The sequence below is a fragment of the Caretta caretta genome, chromosome 3 (assembly GCF_965140235.1).
Source record: "Caretta caretta isolate rCarCar2 chromosome 3, rCarCar1.hap1, whole genome shotgun sequence".
Taxonomy (NCBI): Eukaryota; Metazoa; Chordata; order Testudines; family Cheloniidae; genus Caretta; species Caretta caretta.
In genome coordinates this window covers 168,083,803-168,104,232 of record NC_134208.1, presented here as the reverse complement: position 1 = coordinate 168,104,232, position 20,430 = coordinate 168,083,803, and the positions used below count along the sequence as shown (strand labels likewise).

The 20,430-nt window shown below is 45.2% G+C and overlaps 1 protein-coding gene across 7 annotated transcripts in view; it reads right to left on the bottom strand.

Moving 5' to 3' along the window:
- Positions 1-20,430, bottom strand: part of PACC1 (proton activated chloride channel 1) — a 52,279-nt gene that overhangs the window by 14,238 nt on the left and 17,611 nt on the right. For 6 of the 7 annotated variants that reach the window (XM_048843129.2, XM_048843123.2, XM_048843125.2 and 3 more), the window contains 3 exons: positions 18,256-18,471; positions 15,821-15,975; positions 13,101-13,243 (listed from right to left, as the gene is read on the bottom strand). In XM_048843129.2, the coding sequence (XP_048699086.1) occupies positions 13,101-13,243; positions 15,821-15,975; positions 18,256-18,367 (410 nt within the window). In that variant the 5' untranslated portion in view covers positions 18,368-18,471. The remainder of the gene's footprint in view (positions 1-13,100; positions 13,244-15,820; positions 15,976-18,255; positions 18,472-20,430) is intronic. The other variant, XM_048843128.2, reaches the window with a different exon arrangement.

The window sequence follows — 20,430 nt, the reverse complement described above, 5'->3', positions numbered from 1 at the left end:
TACATTTTCATGAGTAATGAGCAGCTGAACCCCACTAATGTAATGATTTGTTAAGACACAGGCTGAGCATTTTTACTAACCAGGGACAGCTAATTTTTGAAGAGCGTGATATAAGGTAACCCAACCATTCAAGAGGGCTGGGGCTCCGACACACCAGTGCCAGATTTAGCTCACCTCTTGGGGTGAAAAGAATGCGCAGCTGGGTCACATGAAGGGAAACCATGCGACTAACAACCAGCTCTGCTGGGAGATATTAGGGAAGTCTACAATCATTCAGGGGAGAGACAAAAGAGCAGGACCTCTGTGATTGAACTACTCCCCGCAGAGAGAGCGGAACAAATTCTGAAAGAGAAAGTGGTCAGGGTAATGGTAATTGGGGAAAAATACAACATGGTGTTACAAAAAGTAGATCGTGCCAGACCAATCTGATCTCTTTCTTTGAGAAGATAACTGGTTCTTTTAGACAAAGAAAATGCAATAGAGCTAATCTACCTGGATTTCAGTAAGGTATTCGATACAGTTCCACATGGGAAATTAGAACAGAAGAATGGCCATACTGGGTCAGATCAAAGCGCCATCAAGCCCAGTATCCGGTCTACCGACAGTGGCTAATACCAGGTGCCCCAGAGAGAGTGAACCTAACAGGAAATGATCTAGTGATCTCTCTCCTGCCATCCATCTCCACCCTCTGACAAACACAGGCTAGGGACACCATTCCTTACCCATCCTGGCTAATAGCCATTAATGGACTTAACCTCCATGAATTTATCCAGTTCTCTTTTAAACCCTGTTATAGTCCTAGCCTTCACAACCTCCTTAGGCAAGGAGTTCCACAGGTTGACTGTGCGCTGACTGAAGAAGAACTTCCTTTTATTTGTTTTAAACCTGCTACCCATTAATTTCATTTGGTGGCCCCTAGTTCTTATATTATGGGAACAAGTAAATAACTTTTCCTTATTCACTTTCTCCACACCACTCATGATTTTATATACCTCTATCATATCTCCCCTCAGTCTCCTCTTTTCCAAGCTGAAAAGTCCTAGCCTCTTTAATCTCTCCTCATATGGGACCTGTTCTAAACCCCTAATCATTTTAGTTGCCCTTTTCTAATGCCAGTATATCTTTTTTGAGATGCAGGGACCACATCTGTATGCGGTATTCAAGATGTGGGCATACCATGGATTTATATAAGGGCAATAAGATATTCTCCGTCTTATTCTCTATCCCTTTTTTAATGATTCCTAACATCCCATTTGCTTTTTTGACTGCCGCTGCACACTGCATGGATGTCTTCAAAGAACTATCAATGATGACTACAAGATCTTTCTCCCGATTAGCTGTAGCTAAATTAGCCCCCCATCATATTGTATGTATAGTTGGGGTTATTTTTTCCCAATACAATGGGTATTTTCCCAATGTGCATTACCTTACATTTATCCACATTAAATTTCATTTACCATTTTGTTGCCCAATCACTTAGTTTTGTGAGATCTTTTTGAAGTTCTTCACAGTCTGCTTTGGTCTTAACTATCTTGAGCAGTTTAGTATCATCTGCAAACTTTGCCACCTCACTGTTTACCCCTTTCTCCAGATCATTTATGAATAATTTTACTAGGACTGGTCCTAGGACTGACTCTTGGGGAACACCACTAGTTACCCCTCTCCATTCTGAAAATTTACCATTTATTCCTACTCTTTATTCCCTGTCTTAACTAGTTCTCAATCCATGAAAGGATCTTCCCTCTTATCCCAAGGCAACTTAATTTATGTAAGAGCCTTTGGTGAGGAAGCTTGTCAAAGGCTTTCTGGAAATCTAAGTACACTATGTTCACTGGATCCCCCTTGTCCACGTTTGTTGACCCCCCCCCCCAAGTGAGCTGTAGCTCATGAAAGCTTGTGCTCAAATAAATTTGTTAATCTCTAAGGTGCCACAAGTCCTCCTTTTCTTTTTGCGGATACACACTAACACGGCTGCTACTCTGAAACCTCTAATAGATTAGTAAAACACGATTTCCCTTTACAGAAACCATGTTGCCTTTTGCGCAACAATTTATGTTCTTCTATGTGTCTGACAATTTTATTCTTTACTATTGTTTCAACTAATTTGCCCGGTACTGACGTTAGACTTCCCGTCTGTAACTGCCAGGATCACCTCTAGAGCCCTTCTTAAATATTGGCATTGTATTAGCTATCTTCTGGTCATTGGGTACAGTAGCTGATTTAAAAGACAAGTTACAAACCATAGTTAATAGTTCCACAATTTCACATTTGAGTTCTATCAGAACTCTTGGGTGAAAGCCATCTGGTCCCGGTGACTTGTTACTGTTAAGTTTCTCAATTAATTCCAAAACCTCCTCTAGTGACACTTCAATCTGTGACAATTCCTCAGATTTGTCACCTACAAAAGACGGCTCAGGTTTGGAAATCTCCCCGACATCCTCAGCCATGAAGACTGAAGCAAAGAATTAATTTAGTTTCTCTGTGATGACTTTATCGTCTTTAAGTGCTCCTTTTGTACCTCGATCGTCCAGGGGGGCCCAACTGGTTGTTTAGCAGGATTCCTACTTCTGATGTACTTAAAAAACATTTTGTTATTACCTTTTGAGTTTTTGGCTAGCTGTTCTTCAAACTCCTTTTTGGCTTTTCTTATTACATTTTTACATTTAATTTGGCAGTGTTTATGCTCCTTTCTATTTACCTCACTAGGATTTGACTTCCACTTTTTAAAAGATGCCTTTTTATCTCTCACTGCTTCTTCTACATGGTTGTTAAGCCACGGTGGCTCTTTTTTAGTTCTTTTACTGTGTTTTTTAATTTGGGTACACATTTAAGTTGAGCCTCTATTATGGTGTCTTTGAAAAGTGTGCATGCAGCTTGCAGGGATTTCACTCTAGTCACTGTACCTTTTAATTTCTGTTTCACTAACCTCCTCATTTTGGCATAGTTCCCCTTTCTGAAACTAAATGCCAGTGTTGGGCTGTTGAGGTGTTTTTCCCACCACAGGAACGTTAAATGTTATTATATTATTATGTTGGAGAAGATGGGGATATATGAGAATTGAAACGTGGATAAGGAACTGGTTAAGTGGGAGACTAAAACGGATCATACAGAAAGGTGGACTGTCGGGCTGGAGGGAGGTTAGTAGTGGAGTTATGCAGGAATCGGTCTTGGGACCAGACTTATTTAACATTTTTATTAATGATCTTGGCACAAAGTGGGTATGTGCTACTAAAATTTGTGGATGACAAAAAGTTGGGAGGTATTGCCAATACAAAGGAGGGCCAGAATATCATACAAGAAGATTTGGATGACCTTGTAAACTGGAGTAATAGAAATGGAATGAAATTTAATAGTGCAAAGTGAAAGATCATGCACTTACGGACTAACAAGACCTTTTGCTATAATTTGGGGAATTAGCAGTTGGAAGTGACAGGAGGAGAAAGACTGAGTACATTGGTTGATCTCAGGATGACTATCAGCCACCAATGTGATGCAGTGATGAAAAAGGCTAATGCAGCCCTAGCATGCTTCCGGCGAGGTATTTCCAGCAGAGACAGGGATGTGTTAGTACCATTATACAAGGCAATGGTGAGACCTCATCTGGAATACTGTATGCAGTTCTGGTGTTCCATATTTAAGAAAGATGAATTCCAACAGGAACAGGTGCAAGAAGGACTACTAGGATGATCTGAGGAATGGAAAACCTATCTTATGAGAGGAGATTCAAAGAGTTTGGCTAGTTTAGCTTAACCCAAAGAAGGCTATGATTGCTCTCTATAAATACATCAGAGAGAGAAATACCAGGGAGAGAGAGGCGTTATTTAAGTTAAGCACTAATGTGGACACAAGAACAAATGAATATAAACTGGCCATCAACAAGTTTAGGCTTGAAATTAGACAAAGGTTTCTAACTATCAGAGGAATGAAGTTCTGGAACAGCCTTCCAAGGGGAGCAGTGGGGGCAAAAAACCCAACTGGCTTCAAGACTGAACTTGATAAGTTTATGAAGGGGATGGTATGACAAGACTGCCTACAGTGGCATATAGCCGATCTGTGATTGCTAGCAGCAAATATCTCCACTGGCTGGTGATGGGACACTAGATGGGGAGGGCTCTGAGTTACTACAGAAAATTCTCTCTCAGCTGTCTGGCTGGTGGGTCTTGCCCACATGCTCAGGGTCTAACTGATCGCCATATTTGGGATCAGGAAGGAATTTTCTCCTGGGTCAGACTGGTGGAGACCCTGGGGGTTTCGCCTTCCTCTGGAGTGTGGGGCACAGGTTCCTTGCAGGTTTAAACTAGTGTAAATGGTGGATCCTCTATAACTTGAAGTCTTTAAAGCATGATTTGAGGACTTCAGTATCTCAGCCAGAGGTTAGGGGTCTATTAGAGGAGGGGTGAGTGAGGTTCTGTGGCCTGCAATGTGCAGGAGGACAGACTAGATTATTATGATGGTTCCTTCTGGCCTTAAAGGCTCTGAGCACTCCATTAAAGCGCAGGAGCCTAGCCAATCCAACTTGCATTTCTCCACCGAGGACTGTTGCTGAGTGTCCTCTGCTGAGTCCAAGCCTCTTTTCCAGGGCTTTGGAGCTGTGCTCCGGCTCTGCTCCAGCTCCAGGCAAAAACCTGCAGCTCCACTGCTCCAGAGGTGCTCTGCACTCCGCTCCAAAGCCCTGCTCTTTTCCCTGCACACTCAGCAGCTGGGCTCCTGTTTCTCTTCTCACTGACCCATAAGCTCAGATTGCAGTGTGCTAGGAGCTAAGCCTGGGGAGAGCAGCAGCTGACCAGGCTTGGTAATGGCTGCCTTACACTGTGGTGTCTGATCAGCCCTTCTTTGGCTTAACATGAATATTCAAGTGTGCATGGAAGGGGGTGCCCTATCCAAAAGTGACACCCCTGCCAGGGAGGTGAGGTTATACGCTCAAATGTTCAAGAGAAACCCAAGTTCAAACCTCATTATATACATGAAAGAAGCAGAACTAGGGGGAAAGAAAATATTGCTCAAAGGAAAAGCCTTAGATTATCTCCACCCCGACCTTGGCAGATCAAATCCCAGGGCCTTTAGTGGCTCTGGGAACATTTAGAGCAGCTAGCTGTTTGTTAAGGCACTCAGACAAAAGGACCAAGCTTTGGATGCAAGAAACCCACACAAAAAGGAAATGGGCAAAACATCAAACAAAAAGAAAAAGCAAATGAAAAAACAGAATTCAAGTGAGACTGGGTCTTGCAATGGCTCATTCTCCGATAGCTATAAGAGATGGTAATGAGCAGCACAGCCATATCTCATGGGGACAAATCCAGAACAGTCCAGTGCGTTACCACTCTGCAGGGGAAAATGTATAATTAGAAGTTTACCAACCAAACAGGCTCACCACAAGCCTGAGGAATGACTAACCTACACTGTCCTGGAAGAACTTTCCAAGACAAATCATACAAGGAAATGGAAAATCTAGGCGGTAAGTTATGAAACCAATCTGAATCCTACAGCCCTAACTTTTAATAATTAAGGGACACTGATAGATCGGTTAGGCCCAAAGTAGCACTTGTGGGCTTTTAAAATGTTCAGTTCAAAGAATTTGGGAGTAGCAATGAGAAAGCATTTATCTATGCTCCTGCATGTGTTTCCAATCCAGACCCCTGTAGCACTGTATGAGCATTAGAATCAGAAAATGAAACTGACTAAAAAAAATACCAGACCAAGCTCACGTGGGCGGAGGGGGGGGGGGGGGCGGAGAGGTTGCTTCAAATTACATAAAAATGAAGAGAAAATGGGGGGGGGGTATTAATTCACTTTTAACTGTATTTAGTGAGGTAGGTAAAATTTTGTGGTATTTTAAATACATAATTTAAACTATTTCCCTTTTGACTCTCCTATGGTACATTTGCTGCAAAGGCCGCACTGTCATTGCTTCAGTCAGTGGTTAAGTGGACAAAAAAGTATGGGGGGAGTCTGACATCCCCACGTCTGCCCATCCCACCCCCCAAATTAATTCTGCCACCACCTCTGCTTCTCCTGCAGCTCCTGGATTTCTTTATCACACTCTCCCTGGCTGGGGGGGAGGGGCAGAAGCTCTGCAGTTCTTTTTCCCCCTTCCAGGCTGGAGAAGCAGTTCTGGGGCTCTTAACCCTGCCCTCATCCCTTTCAAGGCTGAGTGCTGCAGGGGAAAGGGCAGAGGAACCATCACATCCCTGCTGCTCCTAGGACGGGGAAAGGAGGAGCAGAGCTGCTCTGAGCTGAGCTCTTTCTGGTCCCAGCTCCTGTGCTAATGGTGTCTGTTCTGGAGAGAAGGGAGAAGGGAGAAGAGAGCTCCCTCTGCATCTTGCAGCAATCCTGACTGGACGCTCTTCCCCATGAGACAGGCCAATGGGGAAAGCAGTCAATAAGACAATAGTAAAATGGTGTGCCCCTCGGCACCCCCAGCCCGCTGTTGAGAAGTGTTATTTCCCACACTTTAAGCACTGGCTTCAGTTTTTGCCAATTAAAGTTTTCTACACATTACAACTTTGAAACCTGGAACTTGCTGCCAGTGCTCTATCCTACAATTCCTAGAGCACCCTTCAGCTGAGGCTATCAAAGCACTTAAAAAATATTAACTGAACCTCTCCCATGTAAAGTAAATCATCATTACAATTGTACATGTTGAGGAAACTGCAGCACAAAAAGGTTGTGGTTTGCCCAGTGCCAGAGCCACAGATACTTGCTCTCCCAACTGCTGGTGTTATGGCTGGGCTACCGGACAATACTTCCAGTGATAATACACCTGCTTACTATGGGTTTATTTAGATGGACACTGACTAACCTTTGACCACAAATACTAGACACATGGGATACTGCCTAAAATATTTCATGACTAAGGGAATCATCTTGCATTAGAATCTTCTAACTTGGAGCCCTATTGAGTCCCATTGAAGTCAAAGGCATTCAGCAGAGCACAAGGGTCTGGACTAGCAAATCCTGATGCAAGATCCTGGCCCAAAAATGCCAATATACCGAACCAAATTTCTATGGATTCTTTTCATTATTGCTCTAGTGTAAGAGTCTCTTTTAAAGTCAGCAAGTCATAAGGTACAACAGACAGAGTCAATTACATGGGAATGCCATATTTTTAGAAGTTCTGTTACTTGTGTGTTGTAATTCACTAATCTGCACAATTCTGTGCATGGCAATCCAGGCACTAGGGACCAGTGGTGAACTCTAATTAGGTCATTGAATAGCACAGCCTCCATTCCCAAATGGGCAGTTAGGATTTAATACTGCTGTTCATCTTGCAACACTACAGAGATAAGGAAATAATTTTATTTTAGATTTGCTAAGATGTTACCTAACTTCTAGATTTTCGGTGAAGTTTTGTTTTCCTTCCTTCTAACCCAGATGTTAAACTAATAAGAAAGGAAAGAAAAACTCTATTCTCTAGTTTCACTTTTTATAAATAAATGTTTCATTAATTTTCCTCACTACAATTAACAGTGGCATGTACAGCAGCAACCGTAAAAATCACGCACACACTCAGGTTCCAGAAACAGCATACATTCTACAAAAGCCAAAAGAGCACAGCAAGCAGAGAGTAAATCTGTGATTCTGACATCTGGTTAAACTCATCTAGAGACAGTCAGGCCCAGCACAGGTTTCTACGCTTGGTTAATCACAAGACTTGAGATACAGACACTCCCCAACTTGCACAATCGTTCCGTTCTGGAAAGCCATGCATAACTCAAATTTTGTTTAAGTCGGAAACATATACCTGAACGTTATGCCAAAAACAAACAAACAAAAAAAAAACCTCCTATTTCTAGCTTACGGAACTTTTTCCCTAAATGCAAATTTGCGTAAGTCAGGTCTTCCGTAACCTGGGGAGCGTCTGTACAATTCTCCAGACACAACAGAGGCCCACGACAGTCTTCACTGATGTCGTTTGCTGTAGAACATTAAGCATAGACATACGATATAGAATAAAGACAGATGCTGTCCCATGGAATTTCTGTCCAAAGACAATAATGTAGGGCCTGATCCAAGCCCACCGAAGTCAATAGGAGTCTTTCCACTGTCTTGAATGGGCTTTGGATCATGTCCATAGATGACAAAAGCCCCTAAGAACGGAGAACATTTCACAACAGCCAATCAGTTATTCTCCAAAGCAACTCAAAAGCTAACTGCAGCCACAGCACAGGAATTCTATATGATACAACCATCAGCAATCATATTGCACAGTGTCTTTAATAGGAGTTACTTTATGTGAACTGTTGTGCATGTCACTGAATGCATCCTTTCTCATCAGAATTAGTATCACCTCCTATCATTACAGTGAGTGAATATTAACAACACTGAGCAAGAGCCAATAACTAGAGTTTTAAGAGACAGTATAATGTGACACTAATAAAACAAAAGATGTTTTATAAACATCTCAGTGCTCATTCCTGCATCAGAGTGCAAGCTTGGTAATTGGAGGGAGGGGAGTGAATTTTATGGAAATTATTTAAACAAGATACGTGCTTAAATCAGAGGTAGGCAAACTACGGCCTGTGGGCCACGTTCAGCCCGCAGGATCGCCCTGCCCGGCCCCTGAGCCCCCGGCCCCTGAGCCCCCGGCCCCTGAGCCCCCGGCCCCTGAGCCCCCGGCCCCTGAGCCCCCGGCCCCTGAGCCCCCGGCCCCTGAGCCCCCGGCCCCTGAGCCCCCGGCCCCTCCCCCACTATTCCTCCTCCCCCACAGCCTCACCTCGCAGTGCCGCGGGTGTGGCTGGCTCCAGCATGGGGAAGCGGGAAGTCCTGGAGGGCAGTCGGGGACAGGGAGTGGGTGGATGGGGGGGGGCAGTCAGGGAACTGGGGGGAGGGTCCCGCACTGGTTAAGGCATGGGAGTCCCGGAGGGCCTGTCAGGGGGCAGAGGTGCAGATAGGGGTCGGGGCAGTCAGGGGACAAGGAGCAGGGAGGGTTGGATGGGTCGGGCGTTCTGGTAGGGGGCAGTCAGGGGACAGGGAGTGGTTGGATGGGGTGGAGGTTTGGGGGGCAGGGCGGTCAGGGAATGTGGAACGGGGGGGTGGAGGTCCTGGGGGGGCAGGGGTCCCAGGAGGGGGCAGTCAGGGGACAATGAGCTGGAGGTGTTGGATGGATCAGGGATTCTGAGGGGGGCAGTCAGGGGGCAAGAAGTGGGAGGGGGAAGATAGGGGGTGGGGGCCAGGCTGTTTGGGGAGGCACAGCCTTCCCTACCCAGCCCTCCATATAGTTTTGAATGCCATTGTGGCCCTTGGGCCAAAAAGTTTGCCCACCCCGGCTTAGAGGCAGCAGAGCTACCTAAATTCTCTTCAAGTGTTCAAGATTCTCCTCTGGTGTATATCAGAAGTCTGATTTTGGAATGCTGAAATAGTTTTTCCACTTTGAAAAGTGCATTCCTTGAGAACAATAGCAGTAACCTTGGTTCTAGAACTGCATGCAGTATATGAGGAAATATATGAAGCAGCCACATGGTCATTGATGCAGTTAGAAGAAGTCAGATATGCAGTAGGGCAGAGGTGGGCAACCTACGGCCCGTGGGACCGTCCTGCCCAGCCCGAGCTCCTGGCCCAGGAGGCTGTCTCCCCTCCCCCGCAGCCACACAGCACAATACTCTGGGCGGCAGAGCCCAGTGCTCTGTGCTGCATGGCGCGGCTGCCTGCCACCGGTGCGCCAGGCAGCATGGTAAGGTGGCAGGGAGCAGGGGGGGTTTGATAGAGGGCAGGGGAATTCGGGGGGTGGTCAGGGGCGTGGATGGGATCGGGGCGGTCAGAGGGCAGGGAATGGGGGTTGAATGGGGGCAGGGGTCCCGGGAGGGGTAGCCGGGAAGGGGGGGATTGAATGGGGTGGTGGGGGGAAGTTAGGGGCAGGGCGCAGTTAGGGGTGAGAGGTCCGGGGGTGGTCAGGGAGAAGAGGTGGTAGGATGGGGCAGGGGTCCGGGGGGGGCAGTCAGGAAGGAGGGGGGGTTGGATGGGGCAGCGGGGGAGGGCTGTCAGGGGGCGAGAAGTGCGGGGGCTTGGATAAGGGGCAGGGGCCGGGCCATGTCTGGCTTTTTGGGGATGCACAGCCACCCCTAACCGGCCCTCCATACAATTTCAGAAAGCTGATGCGGCCCTCAGGCCAAAAAAAGTTTGCCCACCCCTGGCTTAAATAGACATCTACTGGAAATCTGACCAAGTCAGAGCAAGTGCATTCCACATGTGAATCTATAAGGTTTTTAGATTTATTTCATGGTCAAGCTTGGACTCTTCAATTATTCAATCCACTTCATTTATAAGGCTCTCAATACTGTAGCTAATTGTAGGTTACCAAGGCAGCAATATATAGTACATGAAAAACCGGAATAAAAAGAAAAGCTAATTATAAAGTAAATGATTCATGATAAGCTTAATTTATATTGAAAGTTACAAATCAGATCCTTACCCAAAAATTCATTTAAACCCAGCCTCTCAGCTAGAACACTTACTGTATTAAGGCTCTGTTCACCCTAAGTGACCCCATCATATACTGCCAAGTTTACTAAAGGACTGTATGTCTTAGTTTGTTCAAAGTTTATGCCAAATCCCGCTTGTCTTACTGCTGCAAATGGACACACAAGGCTCTTCAGAGTCACATTTTGCAACTGGGGGCAAGGGAGGTGCAATGGGTCGTTGGTGGTGAGATGGAGAGTGAAGCGAGCCCACTCCACAGTCACCTGGCAGTTACAGCTCCTGTCCTGTGGGGCTGGGCCTGGCTCTCCACTGCAGCCATGGCACAACGGTGCATGGGATCACACTGCCATCCAGGGGTGGCCGGACCAAATTTGAGTGAGTGGCATTGCAACCGTTGTCACACAATCCTGTGCACCATGTTGCAACAGTTGGAGCAGGGAGCTGGAACCGGCCCCCCAGGAACCACCCCTTCCAGGGGAACACAGTGCAGACTTGCTCACCAGCCCCATGTGAAAAGGCACCACACGCACCCAAAGTCTGCCGAGGGGGCATTCACCCCCTATTAGCTCTGTCACTGCATCAACCCGATTATGTATGGATCCAATTTAAACCATTTGATTTCTTGACCTTTGCAGCTCTGGTGCCTTCCAGTGCTGAGGGCCAGGTTGGTCAGCAGGCAGCTTCTTTAAGAGTGGAGCAACTTCCCATTGGTTAAGCAATTATGTCATCTCTGATCTGCCTAATTATGGCAAGCCTGGGGGCCAGGGTGTAGAATCCGGTTCCCTCAAACAATTCCCAGCTACTGTGCCTATAAGCTGTCACACACACAGTGCCATTATGTAAACTCTGCTTAAATCCTGCAATGCACTGGGAATTCTTTCTAATGTTCATTTTTAAGCAGTTCCTACCTACTCACTTGGACACATACCCACCCTTGCAGAGCTTGAATATGGCACAAAAGAGGCAGGCATCTGGAGGGGCCAGTATTCAGACTTTGTACACTGTCAGCAAGAGACAGGTATTGAATGACTAGCTGACCAACTCTATGCGGTAGCTAATTGTAAGTTACCAAGATAGCAACATATATTACATAAAAACTAGAAAAAGAAAGCGGATTGTAAAACAGATGATTCATGTTAAGCTTAATTTCTATTGAAAGCTACAAAACAGTGTTTTCTTGTACTGAAATAGCAATGGTACATTTTAAATACCTGGACACTGATACTTTCTGGGATGTTCTAGCACTAAGTAAGATTACAGAAGATCAGTACTTATTATGAAAGCTAATGTTTTCCCTTTCTCACTGAAGGACAAATGCTTTGTGGAAAATTTTTGAGAAAAATCAATCATTTGTTACCAAAAAGCACCTGCAATTTAAGCCCTTTGAGGTATCTGTTCTCTTTGTGCTGGCTGCTGTCCAATCAGTCCCCAACCTGGTTGAGGCCTCTAGACGCTACTGAAATACAAATGTTGAGGATGATAATACTAAAAATATTATTTTCCCCTCCCTACCTCAAAGGACTGGCTGTCCCCATAATCCATATGAACTATGCTGTGGTGTGTGATTTTTCTGGCTCTGCTCTCTTTTCTCTTACCACATGTGTGAATATTACTGTTTTCCCAATTTAGGACCTGATTTAAAGCCTATTGAAATCACTAGAAAGGCAGACTCCTATTAACTTCAGTGGGCTTTGGATCAGGGCCACAGAGAATAGCAGAACCAAGTAATTGTAATTCAGTGCAAAGACTGAATAAAAATAAAATCTGCCCCCTGCAGGTAAGGGAGGGTTAATAGAAGGGTGAGATTTTCAAAATGCTCAGTGTTGGATTAATTCTGCTCCCACTACAGTCAGTGAGGATGACTACATTGCAACTGGGAGCAAGCCTCTCAGCCTGGGTCTGCAGGCTTTTCCTAGTGCACTAAAAATAGCTCAGCCAATGTTGCAGCTCAGGCTGGAGCTTAGGCTCTCAAGCAGAGAAGGGGGGTCTCCTGAGACCAAGCCACAACATCAAAGCAATGTCTACACTGCTATTTTTAGCACACCAGCGTGAGCGCCAGGAGCACAAGCCAGGCTTGTTCCCAGCTGCAGTGCAGACATACCGTGGGAGTTTTACCATTCACTTCAGTGGAAGCAGAGTTTGTCTGTTGCTGAGTGCTTTTGAAAATCCCACCCAAAACAGGTGAATCGTTTTGTAGAGCCTTACACAAGGGTCCAGAGTAACTATGTTTAAGCTTTCAGATAAAACATCACTGATTGTTTTTAATCATTGATTTAAAAAACCCTTAACAGAAATAAAAACAGAAAAATTATAATTCTTTAAAATGTATTTCCGGTTTGTGCTGCCGGCTGACATTCACTTCCAAGTCATCCATACCAACAACACAGACTGGTCATTCAGTATCTTTGGTGCAAAAGTCAAGTGATGAGTGGTGGCAACATTGATCAGAGGTGATTTTTGCCACTGAAAACCATTTCCACAGCTCAAAATTCTTCAGTCACCAATATTAATGACTAGAAACCAATTTTTCCAAGGCATGAAAGTGCCCCAAGCTAGCCCAAACACACACCTAAAAATCGGTAAAAACAGAAGTGGAAAACAAGAAGCCCTAAATTCATTCTACTAGTAACAATATGCATCTTACAGTATATTTGCTAGGCCACACCCTTTATTCCTGTGCATACCTGTTGAGGAACTCCTGGAAAGAAGAGAACAGAAGATAGTTTATTGCACTGAAATCCTGGTCTGTTTCATTTAAATGGAACTGCAAAAACACCAGTTCCCTTTTCTTCACATCTCGAGGTCCTTGGACAATCAAAGCATGTTTCTATAAGCACAGAGAAAGAAAGAGTTATTGATAGAACTATGAAAAAAGTAAAGGAATCTTCATTTCCTGTCACTGAACTTGTCACCTGTCACTAATGCATGACAGAAATCTAGTATACATGGGCATTTTCATACCTTTGGTAAGTACACATCAATTAAGATATCCAGTGAGAATGGTTGGGCATACCTAAATTCCTACTTGCTGATTAAGGGTATATCTACTCTGCAAAGAGAAAGTGTGATCATAGCACAGGTAGGCATAGTCATGTTAGCTTTACATTTAGCTAACATGGGTAAAGCAGCAGTGTAGACGTAGTAGCATGGGCTAGCAACCCAAATAAGTACCCTGGGTCCCTGGAGGGCTTGTACTCTGGAGCCTGGGCCACCATGTGTATGCTGTGTTACCCAAATTAACTCGATTAAAGCTAACTCAGGGATGCCTACCCATACTATGATCACACCTTCAAATCTCAGGCAGTGTCTGCACTGCAAAGTGAAGTCTTTAAATCAAGATTGGATGTCTTTTTAAAAGTTCTAGTTTCACTACTATCATTGGGCTTGATGCAGAAGTTACTGGGCGAGGTTCTGTTCTATTATGTATGAGGTCAGATTAGATTATTATAATCCCCTCTGACTTTAAAATCTGTGAATCTATGATTTTTCAGCTCTTAGAACCTGGAGAGTGATCCTGGCTAGTCTAGAAGCACGTCTACACTTCAAGCTGGGCGTGTGAGTGTAAGCTCCCTCTAAGATGTGCAGCCACGCAGCTGCCTCATAAGCCCCATGCAGGGATGCCTCTCCCCCTGCATGGACGCCTCTCCCCCTGCATGGACCTGCCGCGGCGGGGAGAGGAGCCCCTCCCCACCAACCCCAACATGGACCTGCTCTGTCCCGGACTTGCCACGGCCAGGGAAGAGGAGCCCCCTCCCTCGGCCCGGCCTGGCCTGGCCCAGCCCCGCCAGAGCTGCTGGGGAAAGAAGCCCCTCTCCAGGCCCACCAGTGCTGCCGGGGAAAGAAGACCCTCCCTCGGCCCAGACCAGGCCCACTGGAGCTGCCGCTGCCAGGGAGAGGCACCTCTGCCCTGGCCCCAGCTGCTGCGGCAAGAGAGGGCTGGGGGGAGTATGTTATAAAGGTCAGTACCTTTTCAGGGCCCAATCATACATTCTTTATGGAATCACACCTCCAATTGACTCCAACCTGCCTTGAAGTCACTGGGAGTTCTGTGTGCACAAGGAATGGAGGATTGGATCCTACAAGCCTCTTCCAGCAGCCCCGGATGACTTGAGAGTCTACCTAAGGAAAAGGCGGGGATTCCCTGCAAAACAGAAGGTCACTCATCTAGCCCAAACATCTCACATAAATATAATTCTAAGATCCAACACTGACGATAGACAAACCTTGACTGACAGGCTTTGAAAAGTGATGTCGGGGAACAGAACCCCACTTTAAGCAGAGAAAACATAATATTGTACATGAAGTTGCATACCAGACAGCATGCTCAGTATAGATCCCTGATCCTGCAATTTGTTGCCCGCAGGAGAAATCCCATTGACTCCAGTGGGACTCTGCATGGGCAGAGGTCTGACAGTGTGGAGTCAAGTGCAAAATCAGAGCTACAAGAGCACAAAGATTCTTAAAATGTATCTAATACATGCAGCACAAAATGCAGGACTTTAGCACACTGAAACAGGCAATCATAACAAGAGCAGAGAGAGAGAACACATTACAAATGAACCTAACATTGCCGTTGCTCTTAAATGAATATCAACACAAAGAAGCGGGGTGGGGGGCAGAAAGAAGTGAAGAGCAAAGAAGAGGAAAAATGGTTGGCATGAAGGGGTGTTTACACAGACTGCTTTAAAAAGAGTAAATTAAACATGAACAACAATTTTAAACTCAACAAACTGACACATTTCAGCCTGTTTTTTAAATAAAAATTATCTAAATATGATCAAAAATTGCTCTTGCAAATGCAGCAAATAAAGGTGGACTACAACTCAATTCCTTTCTTACATGAGCATCACCACTATTGGTTCACTCGATATTCAGAGTGCCTTCCTAATCTAATCAGTTTAGCTGGGTGCCAAATTCACATGAAGATTCCAGCAAGTTTGGTAAAAGTGACATTACAATATATGTATGTACATCCACACATGGAATATGTAAAAAGGGAATCTAAGGACCTATCCTGCTCCAACTGAAAGTCCATGGAAAAACTTATGCCTTCAACTGAAGCAGGATTCAACAAATTGAACATATCTCACAATCTAAAGTTGCATGCCAGTTTTGATTTTTGTAAGAAATGAACCAAAAGTTGCACTGTCAAAAATATCTATTCCGTTCCATTCTATTCAGATTCTTATGACACACATATCGCTCAGCTATCAACAAAATAAACCAACTGATGTCTTTTACATTTCTAAAAATAAGGACTGATTGTTCGAAAAAAAGTTAAGAAAGAAGAAAGCAAGTATTTCACAACAGTTCCTGGATAACATATACTGCTACTCTGGAATGCTGCAGTGCACAAAACAACCCCATCCGCTGAATTCTGTTCCTTTGTCTTTTTAGTCATTACCATGGTTTGATTAGTAAAAGGATCTGTGTAGTTGATTCTCTGAGTGGTGCACTCAATTTCTCCTGGCTGACCTGGGTTTATCAGAGGCGGAATGTGATCATAGTAATGATGCTTGCAGCTAAGCAGCTGAGCCTTGCCTGGGTAAAGTGCAATACCTGTTTCAGGGGAAAAAAGTTGGAAGAAACATAAATGAGAGTTGATTTCTTGCCCAAGTAAGTGGATTATCATTCTAAGATTTAATCCTGCAAGGTGCTGAGCTCCCAGATCCAGCAAAGCATTCCAAGTTAACATGTGCTTAAATGCTCCGCTGGACCAGGGCTAGACTGCTCAGCACCTTGCAGGATTGAGCTCTGAGCAGCAGGTTAAAAAATAAAACAAAAACCCTGCCTATTTCTCTTTCAGGGCCTGATCCAAAGCCCACCGAAGTCAACGGGAATCTTTCCACTAACATCAGAAGCTGCTGGATCAGGCCCTAAAACCCCAATCCAGAGAAGCACCTAAGCATAGGTGGATAGGCCTACTGAAGTCAATGGGACTCCTCAAATACTTAAAGTGATTAACTGTTTTACTGGATCAAGCCCTTAAACCATAGTGTATAAACCCATATTGGGAATATCCAACAGAAGTAATGTACTGTCTACGGAATCTCTAAAGTCACTGGCTGACAAAATAAAAGCGAAAAGATGTTCCTTCCTACGGCAACAAATAGACATTAAAATTACTAAATACTATATCAGGATAAATCAAAGATATAAAACACGTGTCAACAAATTATCCTCTCTCATCACTTTTGTTATCAGGGAGGCAAGCTATTTTTCCCCCACCTATGCTGCAATTAATATATTTAGCATAAAGTACAACAATGCTTAAGTCCAATGGTGGGTATAAAAACTTCATGTGTTTCTTTCTGGCTTCCCCCTCATGAAAACCAGCAAAGCTCTTTTGCCACATTTAGTCTGGGCAACACAGATTTGCTTGAAGACAATATAGATCAACTACTTTAAAAGTAAAAATATGCTACATGTGATTTATAAACCTACACCAGTTACTGAAATACCCTGTATGCCCTCTCATAAGTCAAAAAGGACAGTGGAGAGCTTCTAAAATACATTTTGCTAATCTCCAGTGTTCCATGCTTGGAAGAAAAATCTGGTCAGTTTTAAAAAAAGTTAAAAAGTAATTTCAGATCCTACAACTTCCTCTGGGCCCACTGCCAATTTTTGTGGTTTTACAATTAGATTTTTATTTTTTAAAATGTCTTTTTCTCCCCGTCACGGTGTGAAAGACTCACACAAATCATAAGGGAAACAGACAAAGGCCCTGACCTTACATCAGATCCCTGTCAGTAGACACCCGAGCTTGTGAATGCAGCTCCCCACAAAGATCCGATTGGAGAATTGGGGCCTAACTGACTACAGAGGAAATAATTAAAATTAACTTTACACAGAATGCTGTCAAATGCACACAGTATAGCTGAAAAAACCCCAAATATTTTCTCTCTAATCTTTCAACAATAGTCATGGGAGGGATTACTCCTAACAAGAGTAGGTGGGTAAAATTTTCAGACAAAAAAGTGTGATTTTTAAGTTGACTGTGTCCCTTTGAGTAAGCTGCTGCAAATGCTGATTTGAACTGCATGCTCTACCACACTGTGAACGTTAACTGGTTAATTTTTTTTTAGATACACATACATACATATACACACATTATATATATATATATATACACACACAACTCCAAAGCATTTTAAAAAGAACAATGAAGTCACCAAAGGACTGCCATATGATGCTCTGATGTTGTGTTGTGATATTGATAGGGTGGAGCTGTTTCATTGTCACTGCCTACTGATGCAATGCCATAATGTAAATATTGCAGTGCAACAGCAAACTATAACAGTATGATGATTTTGTGGCTGCCTATAAAATCCTTTTAATACGAAAGCTCTGCCTGCTTTTGACCATTATTTCTTGATACTTCAAGGGGCAGAGATCCTGGCGGCAGTCAGATGTGCTGCCTTGGCTAGGTTAAATAGCTTAAGGAGCACTCCGGTGATCAATTCTCTTCTCACTCCCAAGAGATCAAGATGACCCTATTCAAGTCTATGGACTCTGCAAAAAAAGCCTCATATGAGCTACTGAAGAGCTGCATGAGCCTCTAAAGCTCGTATTAACATTATACACGTTCAGATTCAGCAAGTCTGTCTCATAATAACGGAGAAAAGGTTCCATGCATTGAAGTCACCACCACCATGTGTTAAACAAAAAAAGAAGCAAAGCCCAAAGCATTTTTTGCATCACTTGGACCGACTTGGAGAGTAAACGGCACCAGCACTTGTTACATGCAAAATGCTGTCAGTAACACATGCAAAGATTTGAATGACGTCTTGAGATACAGTTGGACTTCACCACTATGATGATTTATTTCCAGAGACTTACCAGGAGCATCATACAAGGGCACCTCCTTGTAAGAGACAGACATCACCGGGTGTTTGAGCTTTTCCCTGAAGTCAGTGATAGTTTGGTAGACAAGGAACACAGCTACAGCCATGAGCAGCAGATAAATGAAGAGGAGAATTACTGAAAAGACATTCTTTAGGCAGGTCTTGCTGAAACGCACAGAAGGGCTACTGGTACCTGTTTCACTATCTAGGACTGAACAAAATATGGGATTAAAATTTGTAAGTATATTTACTTACAGTCTTCCACACTGAATCATGCAGAGTGTTTATTTCAAGATGAACCATTTGCAATGAGAGGGAACAACAGGCTTAGTTTGATTTAAAATACAAAAACAAATTAATAATGTTTTTTGACTAGCGAACAGTCGTCTGTTACTTCCCATAAACATGACGAGGTGTAATCAGTAAGGAGAGGGAGGGTTCTGTCTTTGTTTTACCTCCCACATTACGGATAGTGCCTAGGGACACAACAGGCAGAAGAAAAATACATTTAAAAGAGGCCAGTTCAGCTGAAAAATTCAGAGTTCATAGCGAAAAGTTCCCTGATGGAGCCTTTTTTCCCCCCCACAGCATAAAAGACTCATCTCTCCCAAGTCTGAACCAACTGATCCTGACCAAATTTAATCTGTGCATCAACACAGAGGCTTTCGGCACTGTAGTGCTCTTATGTAGCTAGCTAACAGCAGCGTCCATGCACAGGGTTACCATGTGTCTGGTTTTCTATGGGAACACCTGGTCGAAAAGGGACCCTGGTGGCTCCAGTCAGCACTGCTAACCGGGCAGTTAAAAGTCCGGTCGGAGGCGCAGCAGGGCTAAGGCAGGCGCCCTGCCTGCTCTGGCTCCGCGCAGCTCCCTGAAGCAGCGGCATGTCCCCACTCCAGCTCCCACATGTAGGGCAGCCAGGGGGCTCCACACGTTGTCTCTGCTCCAAGTGCCGGTTCCACAGCTCCCATTGGCTGGGAACTATGGCCAATGGGAGCTAGGGGGGCAGCACCCATGGACAGGGCAGTGCACAGAACCGCCTGGCCGCACCTCCATATAGGAGCTGGACAGGGGATACGCTGCTTCTTCTGGGTAAGCGCCGCCAGGAGGTAAGAGGGGGGGTGAGGTAAGCGCCACCCGGAGCCTGCACCCCTGACCCCCTCCCATGCCCCAAACCCTTGCCGCAATCCCCTCCCACCCTCCGAACCCCTTGGTCCCAGCCCGGAGCCTCCTCCCATACCCCAAACCCCTCAGTTCTGCCCTCCCCCAGAACTCACCCCCCCAGCCCAGGGCCCTCACCCCCCTCCCATTCCTTAACCCCCTGCCTCAGCCCAGCGCCCCCTCCCATATGCCGAACCCCTCAGCTCCACCCCCCAGCACCCTCCTACACCCCAGTGTCTGCATACCCATCCCCAGCTTGAGCCCTCACACCACCCCCCGCACCCCAACCCAGAACACCTTCCCACACTCCAAACCCCTCAGCCCCAGCCTGGAGCTCCCTCCTGCACCCCCCATCCCTGGCTCCAACCCAGAGCTCACACCCCCAGCCGGAGCCCTCATCCCCCTCCTGCACCCAACTGCCTGCCCCAGCCCAGAGCCCCCTCCCGCACCCTTAACTCCTCATTTCTGGCTCCGCCCCAGAGCCCGCGCCCCCTCCTGCACCGCAACCCTCTGAGCCAGCCCAGTGAAAATGACCAAGTGAGTGAGTGTGGGGAGAGTGAGTAATGGGTGTGTGTGTGTGGACTGAGTGGGGGAGGGACCTCAGAGATGCGGTGGGGCAAGGGTGTTTGGTTTTGTGCGAGCAGAAAGTTGGCAACCCTATGCATGCCCCAGCTTAGAAGTCAGTCAGTTATATGTTATCCCTACATTTTTAAAGACTAAAGTCTAACACCTAACTCCGTATGCATATTATATAAAGTTGCACATGAGAAGGATTCCAGTTAACTCTAGAAAAAATCTGAAGTTATCCTCTCTCAAACACTTTCACTATCTTTATCAACAGGATGGGTAATAGTGTCAAAGTCCTTTAATCAGCTTCCCTTCGTATGTGTAGACACCCCCACCCATGACTTGCCTGCACAACTTTTAAGAACCAACACTTGACTTACACACAAGGAGGTTTAACTATGTGCACTATATAGTTGCACACACAAATGGGGGTTATAAATGG